The sequence below is a fragment of the Fringilla coelebs genome (genome assembly GCF_963513975.1).
Source record: "Fringilla coelebs genome assembly, chromosome: 31".
In the NCBI taxonomy this organism is placed as follows: domain Eukaryota; kingdom Metazoa; phylum Chordata; class Aves; order Passeriformes; family Fringillidae; genus Fringilla; species Fringilla coelebs.
The window spans coordinates 1,103,404-1,130,431 of NC_140057.1; the positions used below are offsets into that span (position 1 = coordinate 1,103,404).

The 27,028-nt window shown below is 53.9% G+C and overlaps 2 protein-coding genes across 2 annotated transcripts; one reads left to right on the forward strand and one right to left on the reverse strand.

The window, feature by feature from the left end:
• Positions 1-255: 255 nt before the first annotated feature.
• On the forward strand, positions 256-9,574 carry LOC311164354 (tubulin beta-5 chain). The gene is made up of 4 exons (XM_084223779.1): positions 256-432; positions 4,662-4,770; positions 6,683-6,793; positions 8,513-9,574. Exons 1-4 carry the CDS (start codon positions 376-378, stop codon positions 9,568-9,570), a joined length of 1,335 nt encoding a protein of 444 aa, XP_084079905.1. The 5' UTR covers positions 256-375; the 3' UTR covers positions 9,571-9,574.
• A 2,722-nt stretch (positions 9,575-12,296) lies between these two features.
• Positions 12,297-25,053, reverse strand: FLOT1 (flotillin 1). Its single transcript, XM_084223778.1, is given in 13 exon segments — positions 12,297-12,970; positions 13,774-13,929; positions 15,176-15,313; positions 17,368-17,413; positions 18,121-18,302; positions 19,072-19,224; positions 20,164-20,259; positions 20,784-20,903; positions 22,396-22,539; positions 24,034-24,124; positions 24,205-24,268; positions 24,271-24,279; positions 24,871-25,053. Coding segments are annotated over 13 exon segments (1,332 nt in total). The 5' UTR covers positions 24,914-25,053; the 3' UTR covers positions 12,297-12,880.
• Between the last annotated feature and the right edge of the window lie 1,975 nt (positions 25,054-27,028).

The window sequence follows — 27,028 nt, forward strand, 5'->3', positions numbered from 1 at the left end:
TTGGCTACAGCGTGTGTCGATCATCGCCAGACTACCGAGACGGGGCGGGGTGGTCCTCCGAGAGCGCCGGAGCGTCGGTAGGAGGGGCTTGAGAGTGATTAAGACCAATTGGAGACCAGAAAGCTGGATTGACAAAAAGATTCACCAATAGTAGGATGGAAAGCGGGCGGCGCCGACCAATGGGAGCCCCGGCTTTGTCCTATATGAGCGCGCGCGGGGCCGCCACTGCCGCAATTTTCACCGCCGTCGCGCTCGCGCCTTCGCTCCGCTTTTAAAGGGGCCGCGCCGCCTCTTTACGTTTTTATATTCAGTTTTCCGAGCGCCTCCGCGCCGTCCGGGTGGGCCCGAGCCCCCCCGCCAGACACCGCCGCCGCCATGAGGGAGATCGTCCACATCCAGGCGGGCCAATGCGGCAACCAGATCGGCGCCAAGGTGAGCGCGGCGGGCCCCGCCTCCATCTCCCGCCGCGGCGGCGTTGCCCCTTTAAGAGCCCCCCCATCCCCCGCGCGCCTAGACAAAGGGTGACCCAAAGTAGGGCGATTTTACCCCAAAATCGGTGTTTTCCTCCCACAGAAGCGCCTGTAAGGGAAGGGGGTGGTGCTGAATGGGGCGGGTTTGTGGTTAAAATCAGGAGATTTTGTCGCTAAATGAGGATTTTCGGTGGCCGAACGCGCCCCCCCAACACGCGGCTGCAAAATGGCGGCTGAGGGCGGCGGCCCCGAACCGCGGTAAATTCGCCTTCAAGATCTTTTTTTTTTAGGGTGTTTAAAGAAAATATTACTCTTTTATCCTAATTTAAATGACTGTTTCAAAGATTTGGGCGCGAATGGCGCTCTTTGCTGTAATTCAGGGAGTCTGGCTGAGGATGGGCGGGGAAGGCGCCAAAATGGCGGCGGGGAGGCCTGAAATTAAAGGATTTACCCTAAAATCAAGTTTTTCACAATAATTTATTCCTAATTAAATTTAAGCCCTGATTTGTTCCGTTTTTAGTACACCATACTTTAATTGCTGCTTTTTCAGAATGAAATCCCTCGTTTTCACCCCATAATTGGGTATTTTCACCGCTAAAATAGTCTATTTTCACGGCTAAACCCTCTCGTTTTACCTCAAAAATGTGGATTTTGTGGCCCAAAATATAGATTTTTGACCCCCAAACGGGGCGTGACGCCCGGAGGGGTCAGACCCGAAAATGGGAGGATTTAACCCATTTAAAAAACTGGTTTAATATCCGCAATAAAGCTTTTTTTATCCCCTAAATGAGAGATGCGTTCCCATTTTTTGTTCCAAAATGGCATTTTTTTAATCCGCAAAATAAGGATTTCTAAGTTTCCTTTACACTGCAGTTTTATTACAAAAGCAGGTTTTTTTTTTTTTTTTATTATTCCTTAGGTGTTGATTTGGGGTCTTTTAAATTGCAATATTCATCTCCAAAATTGATGGTTTCGTTGCTTTGAATCAGCATTTTTCACTGAAATGCCCTTCTTACGCCTAAAAATGATGATTTTATTTTCCAAAAAATACATTTTAGTTCTCAAAATGTTAATATTTTGGATTTAAGTGATTTTGTTTTTTCATTGATAAAGGGTTTTTTGATGCTGAAATTCAGCTTTTTTGCCCCAAAACCTTTATTTTTTTTTTTTCTTTCCCCAGCCCCAAAATGGAGCTTCAGAGCTCCAGCTCAGCATCTTTGTTTTTCAAAACAACATTTTTTTCCGAAATCAATATTTCTATCCGCAAAACGTAGAGTTTTGAGGAGAAAAAGGGCTAGATTTATTTTCCAGGAGTAGAATTTAGGGTTAAAATCGGGATTTTCTGCAGCTTGGAGGGAGCTCCCAGCCCCAAAATGGAGGTTTCCAGCCCAAAATGGAGGGTCGGGGGAAGAATCGCACCTTTGTGCTTCCAAATCCGCTCTTTTCTTGCCTCAAAATCGCCGTTTTTTCTCCAAAACCAACGTTTTATATTTATATATGTGGGTATTTTTATTACAGACTAGTGGGTTTTGCCCAAAAAAGCGTTGTTTTAGGCCTCGGAATTTGCAGTTCTTCACACCGGAATGTCATTTTTGCTACTTCAAAAATCCGGTTTTTCCCCTGAATATTCACTTCAAACTCACAACGGCCTTATTTAACCCCATATTTCTTTTTTTTTTCCTTTTTTTAAATGTTACTTGTTGTTGCAAAATCGCCCTTTTCAGCCCCAGCCCCCTCTCTTTGTGTCTCCAGACCGCATTTCCTGCCCCCGAAATTAACATTTCCATTTCCTGCCCCACACCGAAATCTTTGTTCTTCAAACTGCCTCAAATTGGAGTTTTTAACCCTTAAAAGCGATTTTTTTATTTTTTAGCTTTAAGAAAGACGTTTTGAACCCAAATTGCGATTTTGAGGCCCAAAAAGAGGTTTTTACTGTGTAAAAAATACTGGTATTTAACAGGTCAAGTTTACTCTCAAAAATTATGTTTTAGCCCCAAATCCGCTTTTTTTTTTACCCCAAAAATCGGAATTTTTCCCTTAGATATCCTTTTCTCCCCATAAACCATATTCCTGTCAATAAACTCTCAATTTCTGCACCGAACTCACATTTTCCTCAAAAAACATAATTTTTAACCCACAGTTTCCCAAGGCTCCAAAATGCAGGATTTTTTTTACTCTGAAATGCTGTTTATTCGATTTTAAACTTTTTAAACTAATTTTCTTTGTCATTTGCCCAAAATCTGCATTTTTATCCCAAATGAACTTTTTTTGGAGGCCTTTCTTTCCTACATTCCCCAAAGCTGCCCTTTTTTAACCCATTTGTCCCATCAGCCCCAAAATTTCTATTTTTTTTTTTTTCCATTTTTGCTCACAACCCCCTGAAATGCCGGATTTTAACCAATTCCTTTCCTCATCTCCAAAATCAGCATTTTTAAGCATATTTTTCTTTTTCTAAGTCACATGGCTTGTTTTTAATGCCATTTCCCCCCTCACATACAAAATTGACATTTTAAACCCTTCTTTGTTCCAGACCCAAGATTGTGGTTTTTGAAATGCCTTTCTCCCTCATAATAACCAAACGACCATTTTTATCTGAAATCGCCTTTTTTTTTTTTTTGCATATTTTTTTGAATTAATAATCTCAAAATTAATGGCTTTTAACTCAAAATTAATATTTTAATGCTATTGCTCTCTCCACAGTCCCAAAATCCCCATTTTTTGCCGCATTTCTCATCTTTACCCCAAAATCACCTTTTTTCACCTCATTTTCCCCTCATGCTGTGTCACCCCCAACCCCCCCCCCGGCCCGTTTTAACCCCAAACCCCCACATTTGCGGAATCTCGACAAGAAATACAAAAGTTCAAGCCCCCTGAGCCGAATTTGGGTGTAAAAATCCTGATTTTGGGTTATATAAAGCAGGTTTGTGGTGCAACAAGCCGATTTTGGAGGGGTTGGTTTGAATTTTAACGAGTTGCCGCCATTTTGCCGCGTTCCCGCCCTTTTTAGGGAGCGGGACCGCGCTGCCCTGGCCACGCCCCCTCCCTCACAAAACCCCGCCCACTTGCATTCCCCACTCCTCCAAACCACAAAAAAACCCCTAAAACCCCCTTTTTTCCCCTAATAAGGGTCGTGTAGTGCCTTTGGCTTATAGCCACACCCTTTAAGCACCTGAGCACACCCTAAATTTATTTTTAGAGCCCCCAAAATTCCCATTTTTCAACCCAAAAAAGGGCCTGGCTGTGGGGGAGGTCTTGTGGATCCTGCCTGTCACTTGGCCACACCTCCAAATTCCTTCAAATCTCTAAATCCTTCATATTTTCCCCAAAAACCCTGCCTAAGGGAGGTGGGTGGGGCCAGATTTTTATCTTGTAATTCCAGTGAGGTCACAAAGCCCCTTTTTTGTCACCAAAATAAGTATCAGGTGTCATAATGTGGAGGTGGCCTGCCTTCCCACCCGTCCACAAGCTCAGCCCCTCCAGCCCAGACCATGCCTCCAATTTCCTTTTAAATCCCAATTTTTTTTCCTTTAAAATCTGGTGGGGTTTTTTTGGTTGGTTTTTTTTTTTGTTTGTTTTTTTTTGGGGGGGTTTTTTTTTTTTTTTTTTTTTGATGCTCTGTAAGTGCCATTTGCTGCTGAAAAATCCCAATTTCTTACACTAAAATGCATGAGTTTTTTAAGTCCCAAATCCTCATTCTCCCCCAAAATGGGGTCCCCGGTTTAGCAAAGTGGGTGTGGCCCAGCTGCCCCCAGCTACACAAAAATCCCAGTTTCTAACCCCAGAACCCCTTTTTTCCCCAAAACTGAGTCTGCCTTGGGCATGGTCCAACTGACCCCACCTCTCCTTATGCCCTATCCCTTTAAACCCTGACCACACACCCAGACCCCCATTTCCTACCCTATTATCTCCATTTCTCCCCCTTTAATTCCAATTTTTTCTTTCCCAAATCGTTATTTTTCCCCCAACTCAGGTCCCATTTGTCACAAAGTGGGCGTGGCCCAGCACATCCTACTCCACAAGCCCCACCCCTTTTTAACCCCCTGACCACACCCCACCCCCTTTGTCTCCCTAAAATCCCCATTTTTCCTCCCATAACCCCCAGGGTTTTTTCCCCAAATTCACAGTTTTTCCCCCAAACCCCCTCCTGGGCTGTCCCTGAGCTGTCCCCAAGCCATGTCCTTGTCCCCACAGTTCTGGGAGGTGATCAGTGACGAACATGGCATCGACCCCACGGGCACCTACCATGGGGACAGCGACCTGCAGCTGGACCGCATCAGCGTCTACTACAACGAGGCCACAGGTGGGGACACCTGGGGACAGCTGGTGGCACTTGGGGACAGCTGCCACACCCCCCTAGGGCTCCTCTGCCCTTCCCCCCCTCATTGTGTCACTCAGTGTGGGTAGCACTTGGTGGCATTTGTCATCTCCCCAGTGTCACTTGTTCTGCTGTCATCCCCCAGTGTCACCTCCTCACCCCCACCTTGTCACTCTTTGCTTTGTCACTCTCCTGTTGTCACTTCATTTCTCTCATTGTCTCCCTGTCCCCAGTGTCACCCCCCCCAATGTCACTTTCCTGTATGTTACAACTTTGTCATCCCTATGTCACTGTGTCCCCATGGTTCCCCCTTAATGTCACCTTTGTCTGTTCTGCTGTCACTTCCTAGTGTCACTTTGTCCTTGTCCGTGCCCTGTGCCACCTCATCTTCTGTGTCTCTGAGTGCCACCCCTTTCTTTGTCACACCAGTGTGGTCACTTTGTCCTGTCACCTCCCAGTGTCATCCCCAGTCTTGTCATCCATCAGTGTCACTTGTCCCCAGTGTTACCTTGATCCCTGTCACCTTCAATCCTGAGGATCTCCTGGTGTCATCTGTCCATTGCCACCTCCTGTGTCATTCTGTGACCCCCCTGGTGGCACTTTCCTGGTGTCACTGCATCCTGTCCCATCCCAGTGTCACCCTGTTCCCTGTCACCCACATCTTGTCTCCCATGTACCTCCAATGTCACCTGCCCGTTGTCACCCCTGTGTCACTTGTCCCCTGTGACCCCCACTCTGTCCCTAGTGTCCCCACCCACCCCATGCCACCTGCCATTGTCATCCCCCCACACACCGTGTCAGCTTCTCCCTGATACCCCCCAGTGTTGACTGTCCTTTGTCACCCCTCTGTGTCACCCTGTCCCTGTGCCCCCCCTGCAGTGTTTCCTGTCCATTGTCATTTGTCTGCTCTCTGTCCATGTGTCCTGTTCTGGGCTGCTCTGGGGGAGTTTTCAGAGTGGCTTTGGGGAGTTCTGGGTGAATTTGACACTCCTGGGATTGTTGGGGGGTTTGGGGTGAGCTCTGGGACATTTTGGGGTTAGTTTGGGGTTATTTTAGGGTAATTTTGAGAGGACTTGGGATTAATTTGGGGATGTTTGGGGTCAATTTAGGAGGTTTTGGGGTGATTTGGGGTTGCTTTAGGGTTGAGTTTTGGGGGCCAAAGTTTTTTAAGTAATTTTGTGGGTGAATTGGATTTTAGGATTGTTCCAAAGGGAGTTTGAGGTGATTTTAGGTAATTTTTGGGATGATTTTAAACATCTTTTAGCTTGGGGTGTTTAGGGGTTGATTTTGGGTGGGTTTGGGGTGGATTGCGGGTAATCCAGGATAATTTTGGGATGGTTTTGGGGTAATTGTGGGTGTTTTGGGGGTAAACTTAGGTGGGTTGGGGGGGGTTTTGAGGTGATTCTAGATATTTGTGGGGTAATTCTGAGTAGTTTGGGAGTGATTTTGGCTCTTTTTGAGCTGATTTTTGGGGTCATTTCAGGTGTTTTGAGGTCATTTTGGAGATTTGGGGTGGTTTTGTGTCACATGGGGCATTTTGCAACATTTCAGGAGTGATTTTGGTTTTATCTGGGGTGATTTTTGGTATTTCTGGGTTAAGTCTGAGCATTTTGGGAGCAATTCCTGGTGGTTTTAGGGATGATTCCACATGATTTTGGGGATTTTGGTGGTTTTAATCTGGTTGGTTTTGGGTGCGTTTGGGATAACTCTGGGTTGGTTTGGGTTGTTTCTAGGTGGTTTTGGGTTAATTCTGGGTGGTTTAGGGCTGACTTTTCTGGTTTTGGGTTGAATTCTCTGGGTTTTGGTCACTCCCCAGGGGGTAAATCTGTGCCCAGGGCCATGCTGGTGGTTTTGGGGTAAATTCTGTTGGTTTTGGTGACACTTTTGCTGTCCCCAGGGGGTAAATACGTGCCCAGGGCCATCCTGGTGGATCTGGAGCCCGGCACGATGGACTCTGTGCGCTCCGGCCCCTTCGGGCAGATCTTCCGGCCTGACAACTTTGTCTTTGGTGAGTGACACACCTGGGATACACCTGGGGACATGTGGGGGCACATCTGGGACACCATGGGCATGCTTGGGGACATTGGGGAGCTCCTGGAGACATTGGGGCATACATACCTGGTACATACCTGGGACATCTGGTACGCACGTGGGACAACTTGGACATGCTTGGAGTCATCTGAGACACCTGGGGGCACATCTGGGGACACACCTGGGACATCTGGGGTCACACTTAGGGACATTTGGGACACACCTGGGACACCTGGAGGTCCTGGGGGACATTGAAGGCACCTGTGGGATATCTGAAGACACCTGCAGGCACACTCAGGGACATCTTGGGCATGCTTGGGGACATCTGGAACACACCTGGGGACATTTGAACACACTTGGGACACACCTGGGGGCTCCTGAGGGACACCTGGAGATGCTCAAGACATCTGGGGACTCTTGGCACATGGCAAGGACAGCTGTGAACACCTAGGACACATTTAAAGGACATTCTGGGACATGCCTGGGGACATCTGCAGACACCTGAAGGTTCCTGAGGGCATCCTGGGGGCACCTGGGGGTTGCTGAGGGACATTAGGGATATCTCCAGGTATTTGGGGAACACCTGGGGACTCTGGAGGAACATCAGGTTCATTTCAGGACACACTTGGGGACATACAGCAATATTTGGGGCAGCTGGGGACATGTGGGGACACACCTGGGACATATCTGGGACAGCAGGGGTTGGCCTCAAGGGATGGCAGGGCCCCAAAGAAGAGATGAAGATCCCCAGGGTGGGGTTGGAAGTCCCAAGGGTGGCATGAAGAACCCCAAGTATCTCACCAAGAAGGGTTCGATGGTCCTCAGGTGTCCCCAGGGGTGATATGTGGTCTCCAAAGTGAGGTTAAAGTCCCCAAATGTCCCCTCAAGGTGGGTTTGAACATCCTCATGGGTGGGGTGAAGGTCCCAAAGAGGGGGTTGAGGATCCCAGGTATACCCAAGGTGGAGTTAAAGATCTCTGAGGATCCTCAGTGTGAGCTTGAAGGTCTGTGAGATCACCACAGGTAGGATTGAGGTCCCTTAAGGGTGAGGTGAGGATCCCCGAGGAGGGGGCAGAAGTGCTTGAGGTCCTCAAGAGTGGGAGGAAGGTCCCAAAGGTACTCAAGGTTGCCCAAGGTCCTCAAAAAGGCTTTGAAAGTCCCCAAAAATGGTTTGAGGGTCCCCAAGGTTTTCAGCATTAACCTGAAGATCTCCAAAGGTGATCAAAGATTCTTCAGGGTTCCCAAGTGTTTTGAGGCTTCCTAAGGTAACCTCAAAGACCCCCCCAACCCAACTTTTATTTTTTTGTCCTTGGCCAAGGGTCACCACAGGAAGGGGCTCAGCTGGGGTGGTCAGGGGGTCTTCAGAGGTGCCTCAGAGGTCCCCAGAGATGATTTGAAGGTCCTCAAAGCAATTTAAATATATAGAAGGTGGAAATGGAGGTGCTTATTAATCTCAAAGGCAATTCAAAGGTTATCACGGTTGGGTTGAGGGTCCCTTAAGATGGCTTGAAGCTTCCAAAGGTCCCCAAAGATGCAAAGCTCCTCAAAGGTGATTTTGAGCCTCCCCAAAGTGGTTTTGAAGTCCCTAAAGATGGTTTAAAGGTCTCCAGAGGTGGTGTAAAGGTTCTCAAAAGTACTTTGAAGGTCCCCAAAGGTGGTTAGAAGACCCCAACCCAACCCTTCTTCCCCTTTTCCAGGCCAAAGCGGTGCTGGCAACAACTGGGCCAAGGGTCATTACACGGAGGGCGCCGAGCTGGTGGACTCAGTGCTGGACGTGGTGCGCAAGGAGGCCGAGAGCTGCGACTGCCTGCAGGGCTTCCAGCTGACCCATTCCCTGGGCGGCGGCACCGGCTCGGGCATGGGCACGCTGCTCATCTCCAAGATCCGCGAGGAGTACCCCGACCGCATCATGAACACCTTCAGCGTGGTGCCGTCCCCCAAGGTGTCGGACACGGTGGTGGAGCCCTACAACGCCACGCTGTCCGTGCACCAGCTGGTGGAGAACACGGACGAGACCTACTGCATCGACAACGAGGCGCTCTACGACATCTGCTTCCGCACCCTCAAGCTGACCACGCCCACCTACGGCGACCTCAACCACCTGGTGTCGGCCACCATGAGCGGCGTCACCACCTGCCTGCGCTTCCCCGGCCAGCTCAACGCCGACCTGCGCAAGCTGGCCGTCAACATGGTGCCCTTCCCGCGGCTGCACTTCTTCATGCCCGGCTTCGCGCCGCTGACTTCGCGGGGCAGCCAGCAGTACCGCGCCCTCACCGTGCCCGAGCTCACCCAGCAGGTCTTCGACGCCAAGAACATGATGGCCGCCTGCGACCCGCGGCACGGCCGCTACCTGACGGTGGCCGCCGTCTTCCGCGGGCGCATGTCCATGAAGGAGGTGGATGAGCAGATGCTGAACGTGCAGAACAAGAACAGCTCCTACTTCGTGGAGTGGATCCCCAACAACGTCAAGACGGCCGTGTGCGACATCCCACCGCGCGGCCTCAAGATGGCCGTCACCTTCATCGGCAACAGCACGGCCATCCAGGAGCTCTTCAAGCGCATCTCGGAGCAGTTCACGGCCATGTTCCGGCGCAAGGCCTTCCTGCACTGGTACACGGGCGAGGGCATGGACGAGATGGAGTTCACCGAGGCCGAGAGCAACATGAACGACCTCGTGTCCGAGTACCAGCAGTACCAGGACGCCACGGCCGAGGAGGAGGAGGATTTCGGCGAGGAGGCCGAAGAGGAGGCCTGAGGGGTTTCTCCAGAGGTCCCGGTCCTTGGCAGTGTTGCTCCTCCCCTTCCCGGTGTGTTGTCCCAGAGAGGCGTCAACCGGTGGGCGGCGCCTTCGGTGTCATCGTCATTGTCCTTCATCATCGTCAGTGTTGGCCTTGGTCATCGGCGGCGGCAGCAGCGGAGTCCTCACCCGACCTTCAGCGTTGTCCTCGTGGATCTCAACCTTCATCATCATCATCCTGGAAGAGTCCCCAGCCTTCAGCATTGTCCTCACGGTCCCCAGCCTTCACCATCCTTGAAGAGTCCCCAATCTTCATCATTGTCATCCTTGAAAAGTCTCCAGTCTTGATCATGGTCAGAGCTCCCAATTCTGTCGTCTTCATCCTCAAAGAGTTCTCAGTTTTTATCAGCACTGAAGAGTTCCCAGCCTTCATCATCATCTTTGAAGAGATGTCCCCAGCCTTCATCATGGTCATTCTTGAAGAATCTCCAGTCTTCATCACCATTGAAGAGTCTCCAACCTTCATCATGGTCATCATCAAAGAATCGTCAAAGGCTCCCCAACCTTCATCCTTGAAGAGTCCCTGGAGTTCATCATCCTCCTCCTCACAGAGCCTCCAGGAACCTCCTGACCTTCATCGTGGTCCTCGCAGAGTCTTCGATCTTCATCCTCAACCTGTGGTCTTCATCACGGCTGGTGAGTTGGCCTTGACCTTCATCATAATCACCTTCATCATGGAAGAGCCTCCAAGAGTTTTTGACCTTCACTCTCCCCATGGAAGAGTTGCTGACCTTCATCATCGTGGAAGATTCCCTGACCTTCATCAGGGTTGGTCACTTGGCCTTGACCACCATCATCCTCATCATGAAAGAGCCTCCAAGAGCTCCTGAGCTTCAGCCTCATCCTGGAAGAGTTGCTGATCATCATCATCATGTCACCTCCGCCCCTGCCCCGCTGCCACCACGGCCTCCTGTCCCCTCCCCCACCCCACTCTGGCTCCATTTTCCCCTTTTTTTTGTAAGTTTTTCCTAAGTTTTGTTCTTTTCTTTCAAATTTTTTGTTTCTTTCCCTTTTTTTTGTCATTTTCCCCCTTTTTTGGTTCATTTCCCTCCTTCCCTCATTTCAGTCTGTCCTTTTTTATCATTTTCACCCAATTTTCCTCATTTTTGGTCTTTTTTTCCACTTTTCCAGTTTTTACTCTTTTTTTCCCATTTTTGCTCACTCAGCCCAATTCCATTCCTTTTTCCCAACTTTGGGGTCCTTCCAAATTTTTACATTTCCCATTTTTTGCCCATTTTTCTCCATTTTGGGTTCGCATTCCTCGATTTTTGTTCATTTTTCCCCAAAATTGTTCATTTTTTCCAATTTTTTGTCCGTTTCTCCCCATTTTTAATTTGTTTTTCCCCATTTTTGTCCGTTTTTCCCCTCCATTTCTCCCCAATTCCGTCGCCGTTCCCGGTGTCCAGTCGCTCTCTCCCATTTTTGGATGTTTTTGTTTTTTTCCCGTTTCTTTTGTTTTTCATATTGAAAAGTCGCCCCCGGGTCCGGAATAAACTCGAGATGGAAAAGCCACCGCAGGTGTCACCTCCTGTGTCACTTTCTGTGTCACCTTGGGGGGGTCTGGGGTCTCCTGAGGGTCCCCAGTGTCACCTGGGCATCGCTTTGAAGTCACCTGCGAGGTCACCTTGGGGGGGGGTGTTGGTGTCACCTGGGGGGTCCCCGTGTCCCCTGCTGGGGGTCCCCAATGCCACCTGGGTGACCTGAGGGTCCCTAATGTCACCTGGAGTGTCTCCGTGTCACTTCAGGGTCACCTGCATGTCCCCATGTCCCTCCTGGAAGTCCCAGTGTCATTTGAGGGTCACCTGGGTGTCACCTGGAGGGTCTCATTGTCACCTTGGGGGTTCCCTGGGGTCACTGGGAGGGGTCTTGATGTCACCTCAGGGTCACTTGGGAGGTCCTGGGGTCACTTAAGGGTCACCTGAAGGGTCCCAGTGTCACCTGGGGTGATCTCAGTGTCACTTCAGGGTCATCTTGGGGGTCCCTGTGCCACCTCGAGGGTCTCACTGGCACCTGGGGTGTCCCCAGCTGAGTGTCCCCATTGTCACCTGGAGGTCCCAGTGTCACCTTGGAGTCACCTGAAGGGTCTCAGCGTAACTTTGGGGTCACCTGGATCCCCACTGCCACCTTGGAGGTCCCCATGTCCCCTCCTGAAGGTCCCCACTGCCACCTGGGTCCCATTTCAGGGTCACTGTCGTCACCTAGGGGTCACTGAGAGGTCCCTGTGTCACTTGGGGGTCCCCGATGTCACCTGTCCCCTCCTCTCCCCCAGTGTCCGCAGGGAGTCCCTTTGTCAGTGGCTCCGGTGGTGACAGCGTGGGAAGGTCACTGGCTGGGGACATTCAGGTGGCACTGCGGGGTGGTGACACTTTGGGAACACCTTGGGGACGAGGGACAAGGTGGGCACTTTAAAGGGAATGGGGACATGAGGGGTGGCAGCACTTTAGGGAAACGGGGACATGATGACATGCAAGGGTGACACGGGGATATGCAAGGGGTGGTGGCACTTTGAGGACACTTGGGGACAATGTGACATTGGGAGGTGGTGGCATCTTGGGGACACATTTGGGACATGATGAAAAGGAGGATGGTGGCACTTTGGGAACACTTCAGGGACACAGTGGCACTTTGGGGACACTGCAGGGCTGGTGGCACTTGAAGGACACAAGGACACTGCTGTGGTGGCACCTTAGGGACGCTTTATTGACATGGTGACACTGGGTGCTGGCACTTTGGGGGGACAAGGTGGCATCTTGGGGACACTTGGGACAGGGTGACACTGCAGTGGTGGCACTCTAGGGACATTGAGAACATGGGGGTGGTGGTGGCACTGTGGGGACACTTTGAGAACGTGCTGACATTCAGAGGTGGCACTTGCGGGACACCGCAGGGGGTGGTGGCACCTTGGGGACATTTCAGGGACATGATGACATTTGGGTGTGGCGCTTGAGGGACAAAGTGACACCGGCGGGTGGTGGCACTTCTGGGACACGCAGGAGACAAGGTGGAACCTTGGGACAGTGGCACCACAGGGACACATGGGGGACATGATGACACTGCAGCAGTGGCACTTTGGGGACATGCAAGGCGTGGTGGCACTGTGGAGACAAAGGGATTGGGGGCCAGTGGCACCTTGGTGGCCTCAGGAGCCACCAGTGGCACTTGGGGGATGCAGTGGTATCAGGCAGTGGTGGCACTTGGGTGGCACTTTGGAGACACAGCGGGTTCCCAGTGGCTCTGGGGGCTGGTGGCACTTGGGGACACTTTGGTGTCACTGGGGGGTGGCACTCCGGGACACTTTGGGGGTATTTTGAGACGTTTCAGCGGCTCCGGTGCCACCCTCGGGCTCCGTCGGGGTCACCTGAGGGGACAAGGGGGGACCTGGGGGTGTCACCTCCCCCCAGAGGTCCCCAAAATTCCTCCAAACTCACCCCAAACCTCACCTGGGACCCCCAAACCCATCCAGGATCCCCCAGATTCACCCCAAAATCCATCTGGGACCCTCAAACCTCACCTGGGACCCCAAAATTCCACCTGGGACCCCAAAATCCTCTCAGGATTCCCCAGACTCACCTGGGACCTCCAAAATCCATCAGGGCCCCCCCAAAATCCCCCTGGGCTCCCCCAGATCCCTCAAATTCACCCTAAAATCCAACTGGGAACCCCAAAATTCACCCCAAATCTCACCTGGATCCCCCCAAATCACCTCAGGGACCCCCCCCCCAAACCTCATCTGGGACTCCCCAAACCCATCCAGGACCCCCCAAAATCCCCCAAATTCCCCCCAAGCCTCACCTGGGACCCCCAAAATCACCTAAGTTCACCCAGGATCCCAAAATCCTCCCAGGATTCCCCAGACTTACCTGGGACCCCCAAACCCATCCAGGACCACCCAAAATCCCCCAAATCATTCAAAAATCATCCCAAAATTCACCCGGGGTGCTCCAAACTCCACCTGGGACCCCCAAATTCACCCCCAAACCCCCTGAATCCTCCGAGTTCACCTGGAAGCCCCAAAACCCCCCTGGGATCCCCAAATCCCCCTAAAGCTCACCTGGGAGCCCAAAATCCCCCCAGTTCCCTCCTGGGACCCCCCAAAATCCCCCAGATATCCGCCTGGGACCCCCCAAAATCCCCCTGGGACCCCAAAATTCCCCAGCTCACCTGGGAGCCCCTGGCCAGCGCCCCGACGGCCCCCGGCAGCCGCGTGACCAGGTCCAGGATTTCCGAGGGGATTTTGGCCACCCCGACGGCCCCGGAGCCGCCCACGAGCGTCACCCGGCGCGTCCCCAGCAGCGGCTGCGCCACCGCCTCGGCCACCTGCCCCCAAAACGGGATCCCCAAATCAGCCCCAGGTCAGGGATCCCCCAAATCAGCCCCAAAATCAGCCCCAAATCAGCCCCAGGTCAGGGATCCCAAAATCAGCCCCAAATCTGGGATCCCAAAATCAGCCCCAGATCATCCCCACATCTGGGATCCCCAAATCAGCCCCAGGTCAGGGATCCAAAAATCAGCCCCGAAATTTGCCCCAAATCAGGGATCCCCAAACCTGGGATACTAAAATCAGCCCCAAACTGGGGATCCCCACATCAACCCCAAATCAGGGATCCCAAATCAGCCCCAAACTGGGGATCCCCACATCAACCCCAAATCAGGGATCCCCAAACCAGCCCCGAATCAGGGATCCCAAAATCAGCCCAAATCAGCCCAAATCAGCCGCAAACCAGGGATCCCCAAATCAGCCCCAAAATTGCCCTAAATTTGGGATCCTGAAATCAGTGATCCTAAAATCAGCCCCCAAATCAGGGATCCCAAAATCAGCCCCAAATCAGGAATCCTAAAATAAGCCCCAAAATTGGCCCCGAAATTGACCCCCAAATCAGGGATCCCAAAATCAGCCCCAAATCTGGGATCATAAAATCAGCTGTAAAATCAGCCCCAAATCAGGGATCCCAATATCAACCCTAAATCAGGGATCCCGAAATGAGGAATCCCATAATCAGGGATCCCCAAAATCAGGAACAATCCTGGGATCACCAAACTCCTGTCCCAAATTCAGGGATCCCCAAAATCAACCCCAATCTGAAATCCCCAAGTGTCCCCAAAACATCCCCAAAATGTCCCCAAAACATGCCCAAAGTGTCCCCAAAACACCCTCAAAATGTGCCCAAGTGTCTGCAAAATGTCCCCAAAGTGTCACCAGGTGCCCCCAAATGTCCCCAAAGTGTCCCTAAGTGTACCCAAAACATCCTGAAAATGTCCCCAAAGTGTTCCTGCGTGTCCCAAAAACCTCCCCAAAGTGTCCTCCAAGTGTCCCCAAAGTGTCCCCAAAAAGTCCTTAAAGTGTCCCTAAGTGCCCCCAAAACATCCCTAGAGTGTCCCTAGTGTCTTCAAGTATCCCCAAAGTGTCCCCAGTGTTGCCAAATGTCCCCAAAACATCCCTCAGTGTCCCCAGGTGTCCCCAAAACACCCCCAAAGTGTCCCCAGGTGTCCCCAAAACATCCCTAAAGTGTCCCTGGTGTCCCCCATGTGTTCCCACTGTCCCCAGTGTCCCTGGTGTCCCCACCTGGGGCAGTCTCTGCAGCACCAGATCCACCACGGCCGCATCCTGGAACTGCCCGAAGGCCTCGGCCTTGGCCGCCGCCGCCGCAGCCTCAGCGCGGGCACGAGAGGCCACGGCGGCGGCACGGGCAGCGCCCGTCACCTGTGGGGACACAAAAAGGGATTGGGGACACCAAAATGGGACTGGGGACACGGGAAATGGGATTGGGAACCCGGGAATGGGCACGAGAGGCCACGGCCGCGGCACGGGCAGCGCCCGTCACCTGTGGCGACATGAAATGGGGTTGGGGACATCAGAAATGGGATTGGGGACATGGGAAATGGGACTGGGAACCCAGGAATGGGCACAAGAAGCCACGGCCGCAGCGCCTGTCACCTGTGGGGACACAACTGGGGTTGGGGACACCAAAGTGGGTCTGGGGACATGGACATGGGATAGGGGACATTGCAAACAGGATTGAGAACCCGGGAATGGGCACGAGAGGCCACGGCCGCGGCACGGGCAGCGCCTGTCACCTGTGGGGACATGAAATGGGGGTTGGGGACACCAAAACGGGACTGGGGACATGGACATGGCATAGGGGACATTGGAAACAGGATTGGGAACCCAGGAATGGGCACGTGGGGAAATGAAACGGGGATTGGGGACACCAAAATAGGGACAGAACCCCCAAAAAAGTGATCAGGAACCTGACATGGGATTGGGAACCCAGGTGCGGGCACGAGAGGCCGCGGCATGGGCAGCGCCCGTCACCTGCAGGGACACCAGTGGGGTTGGGGACACCAAAATGGGATTGGGGACATTGAAAATGGGAGTGGGAACCCAGGCATGGGCATGAGAGGCCACAGCCGTGGCACGGGCAGCACCTGTCACCTGTGGGGACATGAAACGGGGATTGGGGACACCAAGATGGGATTGGGAACATTGGAAATGGGATTGGGGACATGGACACAGGACTGGGGACACAAAATGGGGACAGAACCCCCAAAAATGGGATCAGGGACACAACACAGGATTGGGAACCCAGGCACGGGCACGAGAGGCCACGGCCACAGTGTGGGCAGCGCCTGTCACCTGCAGGGACATGAGACAGGATCGGGAACATGAAACAGGGTCGGGGACATTGCATATGGGACTGGGGACGTGGGAAATGGGACTGGGGACATGGGAAATGGGACTGGGAACATGAGAAATGGGACTGGGAACCCAAAATGGAATTGGGAACCCAGGCATAGGCATGGGCAGCCCCATCACCTGCGGGGACACGAATGGGGTTGGGGACACCAAAATGGGACTGGGGACACCAAAATGGGATTGGGGATATGGACACGGGGTCAGAGAGCTTGGAAATGGGACTGGGAACCCAAAATCACATCGGGGACCCGAAACGGCATTGGGGAAATTGAAAATGGGATTGGGGATATGAAATGGGACTGGGGACATTGGAAATGGGACTGGGGATGTGAAACAGGATTGGGGACACTGAAAATGGGATTGGGAACCCAGGAATGGGATCAGTGACACAAAATGGGATTGGGGACCCAGCATGGGATCGGGAACATGAAATGGGATCAGGAACCCAAAATGGAATCGGGGACACCGACACGGGATCAGGGACCCAAAATGGGATGGGAGACCCGAAACAGGACTGGGGACATTGGAAATGGGATCAGGGACCCACGAACAGGACTGGGGACCCAAAACGGGATCAGGGACACTGACACGGTATCCGGGACCCAGGAACAGGATTGGAAACATTGGAAATGAGATCAGAGACCTAAAACGGGATCAGGGTACACAAAACAGGATTGAGGACCCAAAATGGGATTGAGAACCCAAAATAGGATTGGGGACATCAGATATGGGATTGGGAAACCAAAATCGGGACTGGGGACCTAAAATGGCATCGGAGACATCGGAAATGGGATTGGGAACCTCAAAGTGGGATCAGGAAACCCCAAAACAAGATAGGGGCCCTGGAAAGGTGGGGCAGGACCTCTGAAAATGAGATTGGGAACCCCAAAACGGGATTGGGACCTCCTGAAATTCTGGGAGAGCCAAAAATCCTCCATGGAAAATTCCCTTATTTGGGACCACAAAATCCAACTGGGACCCCCAAAATCCCCTCAGGACCCCCCAAATCTCACCTGTGACCCCCAAACCCCCTGGGATCCCCCAAATTCCCACGGACTCACCTTGAGGGACTCAGCCTCAGCCTCCGCCTGCAGCAGCACCTGCGTCCTGTAGGGGGCGCCAAGTCAGGGGGCGGGGCTGCTCTTAAGGGGCGGTGCCATTCTTAAAGGGGCAATGGTGCGATATGAGTGGCCCCACCAAAGGGAGGGTGGTATATTTGAAGGGGGCATGGCTTCTCTTAAAAAGGGCAATAATACTTAAAAGGGCAGTGACAGCAACCAAGAGGCGGCAACATGTATCTTAAATGGGTTGTGGCTACAGACTAACTGATGGGGTCCACCAAGGTGCGATGGTGGCTGACTAGGATGAGGCGTGGCTTCTGCCTCAAGGGGCGTGGCTCACTTAAAAGGGCCTCGGCATTACAAAGGTGGTGGGACCCACCACTGTGAAAGTGTGGCTTCTCCTTAAAGGAGCAATGCTTCTCTTAAAAGGGCAATTGCTGGGACCCCCTAAACTGTCACAGGTTTTGACTGGGTGAGGAAATGTCTCCTTTTTAAAGGGGACATGGCTTCACTTTTAATGGTAGGGCCCATTAGGTGTATGACTCCCTTTAAAAGGCAGGGCTTCTCTTAAAGGAGTAATGGCTCCACCCAAACTGGTGAGACCCACCACAGTGAGGGTGTTGCTTCTTAAAAGGGCAACACTTCTCTTAAAAGGGCAATTTCTGGGACTCCCCAAAACACTACACCCAAGCGGAGGAGAGTGTGGCTTGTCCCCGGAGGGGCGTGGCCGCCCTTAAAGGGACAGTGTCTCACCGCTGTGCCTCGGCCAGCCGCTCCAGCCGGTAGCGCTCGGCCTCGGCCGGTTTGCGCACGGTGGCCTCGAGCTCCTGGCGGCGCCGCCCGACCTCCTGCTCCTGCAGCTGCACCCGCTGCGCCCGCTCCACCAGCGCCACCTCTCCGCGCTGCGCCGCGATGGCCTGCTGGGAACGCGCCGCCTGCGGGGGACACGGGGACAGGACACAAATCCATCAGGGGACGGACACAGGGACAGGGCACAAATCCATCCAGGGAGGGACACGGGGACAGGGGGATAGATGACACAAGAGACACGGGGACAGGTCACAAACCCATCCAGGGAGGGACATGGGGACAGGTGACACAGGGACACAGGGACAGAGGGATGGAAGGCACCGGGGACAGGTCACAAATCCATCAGGGAGGGACAAGGGGGGACAGGTGACACAGGAGACACAGGGATAGGTCACAAGCCCATCCAGGGAGGGACATGAGGACAGGAGACACAGGGACCCGGGGATAAGGGAACACAAGGGACACTGGGATGGGGGACACTGGGGACAGGTCACAAATCCACCAGGGGAGGGACAAGGGGGACAGGTGCCCCATAACCAGGCAGCGGCCCAGGTATCTCTAGGGGGACTTCAGGCAGCCTGGGGGTGCCCTCAGGTGGCCCAGGAGATCCAAATTTGGAAGGAAACCCCAGGATTTGGAGGTTCCAGGTGTTCTGGAGGGTTGCAGGTGCTCCAGATGAGCTCCCAGGCCCCATTCCAGCCCTCCAGATGTGCTTGTTACCTATCTCCAGATGTGTGTTACCTGTAGCTGAAACACCAGCTAGGCCATGACCCTGTGACAATTCCAAGTGTTCCCTGTCCCAGGTCTGTTTGTTACCTGTCCCAGGTGTTTTACCTATCCCAGGTGAGTTTGCTACCTGTCCCAGCTGTGTTACCTGTCCGGGTGTGACCTCACCTGCAGCTGGAAGGCCAGCTCAGCCGTGGCCCTGCGGGCGCTGACGGCTCCATCGCACTCAGCCTGGGCCACCTGGAAGTCGCGCTGGGCTCGTGCCGTGGCCTCCTCGCTCAGCAGCTGCGCCGACACCTGCTCCTGCCGCGCCCGCGCCTCCTGCGGGGACAGTGGAACTGGGATGGGACTGGGATGGACCAGGATGGGACTGGGATGGAACCTGGAGGGGCTGGGAGGAGCAGGGAAGGACTGGGAGGGACTGGGATGGGACTGGGATGGGATTGGAAGGGGCTGGGATGGGACTGGAATTGGACCTGGAGAGACTGGGAGGGACTAGGAAGGGACTGGGATGGGACTGGAATTCGACCTGGAGGGACTGGGATGGGACTTGAATTGGACCTGGAGGGACTGAGAGGGGACTGGGGGACTGGGACTGACTGGGATGGACTAGGAGGGGCTGGGAGGGAACTGGGATGGACTGAGAGGGACAGGAAGGGACTGGGATGGACTAGGACAGAACCTGGAGGGACTGGGAGGGACAGGAAGGGACTGGGATGGACTGGGAGGGGCTGGGATGGGACTGGAAAGGACTGGGGAATGGGGTACTGGGAGCACTGGGCGCACTGGGGGTGTTGGGGCAGTTTGGGGAATGGGGGTGCTGGGAGAGACTTGGGAGGAACTGGAATGGGACTAGAAAGGCACTGGGAGCACTGGGAGGGACTGGGGTACTGAGGGTACTGGGAGAGGCTGGACAAGGACTGGGAGGTGCTGGAGTGGGATTAGTGGGGTACTGGGAGAGTACTGGGAGCACTGGGGGTACTGGGGCAGTTTGGAGAATGGGGTACTGGGGACACTGGGAAGGACTGGGACAGACTGGAATGGCACATGAAGGGCACTGGAAAAACACTGGGGAACAGAGCACTGGGATGAACTGGGACCCACAGGGAGAGCACTGGGAGTTCTGGGAATATAGGGGGGTGACTGACAGGAAGGTGACCCAGGTGTGTCCCCAGGTGTCTCCCCAGATGTGTTCCCAATGTCCCCAGGTGTGTCCCCAGATGTGTTCCCAGTGTCCCCAGTGTCCCCAGTGTCACTCACGCGGATCCCAGCGTCGCGTTTGGCCTCGGCCTCTCCCACGCGGGCGTCGCGCTGCACCTGCGCCGTGCGGCCCTTCCCCAGGGAGCGCAGGTAATCCTGCACGGGGACACACCTGTCACACCTGTGTCACTTGTGTCAGACCTGTGTCATCTGTGTCACCTCCCTGTCACACCTGTGACACCCCCACGCCTGTGCCATGTAGCCCTTCCCAAGGGAGCATAGGTAATCCTACACAGGTACACACCTCTCACACCCATGTCACCTCCCTGTCACACCTGTGTCACCTCTGTCACTTGTGTCAGACCTGTGTCACCTGTTTCACCTCCCTATCACACCTGTATCACACCCGTGTTTCCCCATCCACCCCAGACGTATCCCAGGTGTGTCTTAGCCCCCCCCACGTGTCCCAGCTGTGCCCAGGTGTGTCCCAGGTGTCCCCATCTTGTCCTTGGGCATCTCCAAGTGTGTCCCAGGTGTGTCCTAGGTGTGCACAGGTATCTCCAGCTGCCCCCCAGGTGTGTCCCAGGTCTGTCCCAGCTCCCCCCAGGTGCTCCCAGGTGTGTCCAAGGTGTAACCTGGCAGTCCCCAGGTATGTCCCCAGCTGTCCCCAGGTGAGTCACCTGCTCGTCGTGCACGTCCTTGAGGGTGTAGCTGACCACGGAGATGCCCATGTTCACCAGGTCGGACGAGGCCACGCGGAAAACCTGATCCGAGAACTTCTGCCGGTCCTTGTAGATCTCCTGGGTGGGGCCAGGGCGGGGCTTAGTGGGGTGGGGCTTAAATGGAGGTGGGACTTGGCTGGGCAGGGCCCAAGAGAGGGTTTAAAGTTGGGCAGGGCTCAGTGGGGTGGGGCTAAAATGGGCAAGGCTTAGTAAGGTGGGGCTCAAATTAGGCAGGGCTCAGCAAAATGGGGCTCAAAGGGGCAGGGCTTAGAAGGGAGGGGCTTAGTGGGCCAAGGCTTAGCAGGGTGGGGCCCCTGGTGTGGAGGGTGTGGAGTTTATATTGGGCAGGGCTTACTGGGGTGGGGCTCAAAGGAGCAGGGACAAAATAAGGTGGGCTTAGCAGAGGAAGGGCATGGGGGTGGTGGGTGTGATTTATCCATGGGGTGTGGCTTGAGGCAATGGGTGGTGCCAGGTGGGCATGGCTTTGTCCTGGGGGTGTGGCTATGATCTCAGGGGTGTGGCTTCGTTTTGTGGGTGTGGCTTAAGCAGAAAGACGTCAGGCTTACAGTGGGGTGTGGCTTAAGAAAAGTGGGCAAGGCTTTGGAAAGTGGGTGGAGTCAGGTGAGTGTGGCTTTCTTGGGGGTGTGGCTTGTAGGGAGGTATGGAGCTAGGTGGGTGTGGTTTGATCCAGTGGGTGTGGCTTGATCCAAATGGGCACGGCTTGATCCAGGCACTCCAAGAGGAGTGGCTGGAACCAAGGGGTGGACCCAGGTGGGTGTGGCTTGGTTTTGGGTGTGTGACTTGAGGCTTAAGGTGCTTGGAATGAGCCAAAGCAGTCAGGCTTCATCAAGGGGTGTGGCCAGGTGGGTGTGGCTCAACCCCAGGGTGGAGTCAGGGGAGTGGCTTGACCCAAAAGGGACATGGCTTGAGCAAGGAGGTGGTGCTAGGTGGGTGTGGCTTGAGTAAGGGGTGGGGCCATGGATGTGTACTGGGTGGAGCTGGGTGGGCATGGCCTAAATTGAGGGGTGGGGTCAGGATTAAGGCAGGGGTGTGGCTAGACCCAAGGGGCATGGATTGAGTCATGGGGTGGAGTCTGGGGGGTGTGGCTTTGAGGAGGAGTGGGGCTTATATTGGAGCAGGGTCAAGAAGGGAGGCGGGACTCATGGCAGGGGTGGGCGTGGCTTTAGAGGGAATGGGGCCAGGGAAGGAACATCTTGTGCTGGTGGGCAGGGCTTTAGTAAAAAAGTGCTATCTTGTGGATGTGGCTTTACCAGTCAGTGTCACCTCCTCCAGGGGTGGAGCTTATGGGCCAAATGGGGGAGGGGGTCTCTTAAAGGGCCAGATCCCACCCCAAGGGGAGTGGCGATGAGTCCCTGAGAGGGTGTGTCCATCCACGGGGGTATGGGCACATCAGGGGCATGGCTTCTGGGCCAATGGCCTTTCCAAGGAAATCTGGGATTTCTAAACGGGGCCATGTCTCAAATGGGGGGCGGGGGGGTTGTGGGGTGTGTGTTTGGATCCCAAGCAGGTGTGGCTGTCCTGGGAGGGGCGTGGCTCCCCCCAGCCCCACCTCCACGGTCATGTGGGCCATGATGGCGCGCTGGTGGCCCTCCAGCGTCTCCAGGGCGATCTGGCCGATCTCGCTCTCCGACTTGCCCAGGAACATCTGGCAGGCAGCTGCAAGCATCTCCTTGTTCTGCCCCTGGATCTTCACCTGTGGGGGGGCTGGGATCACCTGGGAACCCCCCAACCACCCCTGGGACCCCCCAAAATCTGCACAGCCCCTTTAAGGGGTAGGTATGGCATTGCCCTTTTAAGAGGCTGTTTGCTTGACAGGGTGGGGACCACCAGAGCAATGCCCTTTTATAGGGTCTTGTCCTCTTGCAGGGGGCTTGAGGATCCCCACCACCCCCAGCCCGTTTCTGAGGGGGTCTTACCTCTCTTAAATCGGTCCCCACCAACAAAAACCCCTTTTAAGGGAGATCAAGACACCCCCAGTGGGATTTCGGGGTCCCCACCATCCCAAGCCCCTTTAAGAATTGGACCTTGAGCCCTTTAAGAAAGGTTTAGGGAGCCTGCCCCATCACAAACCCTTTTCATTCTTAAGGATTTTTTTAAGGGTTTTAAAGAGTGTTTAAAGGGTTTTTCCCCTCTTTAAGATTTTTCGAGTCCCCACCACCCCAAGCCCCTTTTAAGGGGGATTCCCCCTCCCATCCCAGGGGTTTGGGGATCCCCAAAACTTCGAGCTCCTTTCAAGGAATTCCCCACTCCTAAATGTCTTTATAAGGAGTGTTTTTAACCCCCTATAAATGTTTCCCGTGGGCTCCACCACTCCAGACCCCCTTTAAAGGGCTCCTCTCCTCTCCTCCCCCCCCCCCCCCCCCCCCGCGTTGTTTTGCGCTTCCCGCTCCCATCGCCGCTTTAAGAACGCCCTTAGATAGGCCCCACCACATCCTCACTTAAAAGGGCAACGCCAGCCTGGTTGTTCGGGCCAGGGAGTCCCGGGGGGATTTTGGGGGGTCCCGGGGATGATTTTGGGGTCCCGGAGCATTTTTGGGAGGTTCCAAGGAGATTTAGGGGGTTCAGAGTGTGGGTTTGGGGTCCCGAGGAGGTTTTGGGGGTACCCGTGTGGGATACTTGGGGGTTCTGGTGGATTTGGGGGTCCCAGGGGAATTTTGGGGGTTCCCAAAGAGATTTTGGTAGTTCTGAATGGGGTTTTTGGGGTCCCAGTGGGGTACTGGGGTCCAGGGAGGGTTGGAGGTACTGAGGGGCATTTTGGGGATTCCGGGGAGGATTTTGGGGGGTCCTGATGGAAAATTTTTGGGGGTCCAGGAGGGGATTTTTAGGGGATTTTTGGAGTTTTGATGGGAAATTTTTTAGGGGGTTTGTGGGGTCTAGGAAGGGATTTTTGGGGATTCTGAGGGGGGATTTTCAAGGGCAAGAAGGGGATTTTTAGGGTATTTTTGGCAGCCCAGGAGGGGATTTTTGGGAGCACAGGAAGTGATTCTGGGGGAATTTTGGAGGGGGATTTTTGGGGTGTTTTGGGGAGGATTTTTTTGGGATTTTTAGGAGGATTTTTGGGCTGTTTTGGAGGTCCAAGAGGGGATTCTGGAGGGATTTTTTGGGGGATTTTTGGCGGTTCTGATGGGGGATTTTTAGGGTGTTTTGTGGAGATTTTGGGGGTGTTTTTGGGTCGTTCTGGGGGTACCTGTGCGATGCCGGTGACGGAGATGGGCACCCCGTGGCGGGTGTAAACCTTCTCACTGCGCACGGGCAGCGTCAGCGTGTTCAGGGAGATCCTGGGGGAGCCGGGGTGTCACCCCAAATCTCTGGGGAACCCCCCCCGAACTCCAAAAAACCCCCTCGGGCCCCTCCTCACCGCTGGATCTGCTGCAGGCACGGGATCACCAGCACCCGGCCCCCGGCCACCATCACGGGGGGCTGCGGCAGAAACCTGGGGGGCACCGAGAGCTGGGGGACCCCAAAAATCCGGGGGGACACGGGGACACCCCCGGGAGTCCCTGGGATGGGTTTAGGGGGGGTCCCAGAAGGGGTTTGGGGGTGGCTGGGTGGGTCAGGAGGGATTCCCCAGGGGTTTTGAGGGGGAAAATTTGGGGGAAAAATTTGGGAGGGGACCCCAAGAGTCCCGGGGGGCGGAATGGATGGACGGTTTGGGGGGTCCCAGGGAGGGGTTTGGGGGGTCCCAGGAAGGGCTTGGAGGGGTTGGGAGGGGTCCAAGGAGTCCCAGGGTGGGTTTGGGGGTCCGGGGAGTTCCCAGAAGTTTTGGGTGGGGGGGAAGATTCTGGGGGTTCCCTGGTGGATTTTGGGGAGATCTTGGGGGTTCCCGAGAGTTTTTTTCGGGGTGCCGGGAGGTCCAGTGAGGATTCTGGGGGCTCCCGGGAGTTTTGGGGGAATTTGGGGGGGACACGGAAGTTTTGGGGGGATCCTGGGTTTTCCCGGCAGTTTTTGGGGAATTCTGGGGGTCCCCGGGAAATTCTGGGGGGATTTGGGGATCCCCAGGAGCCCCCGGGCCCCCCGAACTCACCCGACACCACCATGGCCTCGTTGGGGCCGCAGGTGAAGAACATCGCGGCGGGGGAGGGCTGGGGATCGATGGGGGCCGATGGGGATCGATGGGGATCAATCGGGATCGATCGGGACCGATCGGGGCCGATCGGGACCGATCGCGACCCGCGACCGCCGCCCCGATCCCGTCAGCCCCCGCGCTCGCTACTTCCGCATTAGCGCGGTGACGTCACCGAACACGCGGTTTCCTATTGGCTGCAGCGCCCAGAGCGGGAAGGGGAAATCTGTTCTGCCTGGCAACTTTTGACGTCCTGATTTCCCGGCGCCCCATTGGCTGCGCCGTGTTCAGCTTTTCTTATTTTCCATGAGAAATGAACAATTTCAGTTCGGGATGAACCTGGAGGTGAGGGCAGTGACGGGGCCTGGGGAGCTCCAGACCATGGCCGGGTCATGGTCAGCTCATGGTCAGCTCATGGTTATCTCATGGTCATCCCAGGGTCAACTCATGGCCATGGTCATATTATAGTCATCTCATGGCCATGGTGTTGTCATGGCGACGGTCATCTCCTGATCACCACCATCTCATGATCGTGGTCATCTCATGGTCAGGATCACATTATGGTCATGGTCATGTCATGGTCACAATGCCTCATGGCCATGGTCATCTCACAGTCATTGTTATGTCATGGTCACAGTCATGGACGTTTCTTGGTCACCTTATGTCCATGGTTGTGTCATGGTCATCTCAAGGTCATAGTCCTCTCATGGTCATAGTCATGGTCATCTCATGGTTATCTCTTGGTCTCAATATCTCATGCTCATGGTCATCTCACAGTCACAGTCATGTCATCATCATGATCATGGTGTCACCATGACAGTCATGGTCATTTCCTGATCACCATCATCTCATGCTTATGGTCAACTCACCATAATGCTCATCTCATTCCTGATTACCATTATCTCATGGTCACGGTCACAGTCATGGTCATAGTTCTGTCAAGTTCATATCATGGTCATGGTCATGGTCATCTCGTGGTCATAATCATCTCTTTATCACCATTATCTCATGCTTGTGGTCACCCTGTGGCCACAGTAATTTCATAGTCATGGTCGTCTTGTGGTCATCTCCTAATCTCAATCATCTCATGCTCATGGTTCTGCCATGGTCATTGCATGGTCATCTCATGGCCTGGTCATCTCCTGATCACCATCATCTCATGCTCATTGTCATCACAGTGTAATGCTCATTTCCTGGTCACCTCATGGTCATCTCAAGGTCATGGTTCTGTCATGGTCACTTCATGGTCATCTCATGGCCACAACCACATCATGGTCATCTTACAGCTGTGGTCATGTCATAGTCATCTTATTGTAATGATCATTTCATGGTCATAATTGTGTCATGGTTGTGGTCATCTCATTAATGTCTCATGCTCTTGATCACCACAAAGCCATGGTGTGTTGTGGTCATCTCATGGTCATCTCTTGGTCACAATCATCACATGCCCACAGTCATGTCAGGGTCATAGTCATGGTCATCTGATTGTTACCTCATTCTTTCCTCATGGTCATCTCATGGCCACAGTCATTGTCATTTTACATCTGTGATTGTGTTATGGTCATGGTTATCTCTTGGTCAGCTATGGTCAGAATCTTGTCATGATCTTGATCATTTCATGGTTGTGGTTGCATTATGGTCACAGTCATGGTGATCTCATGGTCTTGATCACCACATGGCCATGGCTGCACTGTGGTCATGGCTTGGTCACAATCATCTCATGCTCATGGTCATCTCATGGTCACGGTCCTGTCATGGTCACATTCATGGACATCTGACTGTAATGGTCATCTTATGATCATGGCTGTGTCCTGACCACGGTCATCTCAGGGCCATCTCAGGGCTATGGTCATTTCCTGATGACCATCATCCTGAGCTCATGGTTATCTCACTGGAATGGTCAGCTCACAGTCCCCTCATGATCGTGATCACACATGGCCATGGTGTGTTGTGATCATCTCATGGTCATCTCTTGGTCACAATCATCTCATGCTCATGGTCATCTCTTTGTAATGCTCATCCCATGGTCCTGCTCGTGTCATGGTCACGGTCACGGTCATTGCATGGTCACGGTCATTTTATGATCATCTCACATTCAGCTCATTTGCCACAATCTTAC

Coding starts and splice junctions, on each gene's coding strand:
- LOC311164354 (XM_084223779.1), top strand. CDS start 376: ATGAGGGAGATCGTCCACATCCAGGCGGGCCAATGCGGCAACCAGATC. Junction 4,771..6,682: donor CTACTACAACGAGGCCACAG/GTGGGGACACCT, acceptor TGCTGTCCCCAG/GGGGTAAATACGTGCCCAGG. Junction 6,794..8,512: donor GCCTGACAACTTTGTCTTTG/GTGAGTGACACA, acceptor CCCCTTTTCCAG/GCCAAAGCGGTGCTGGCAAC.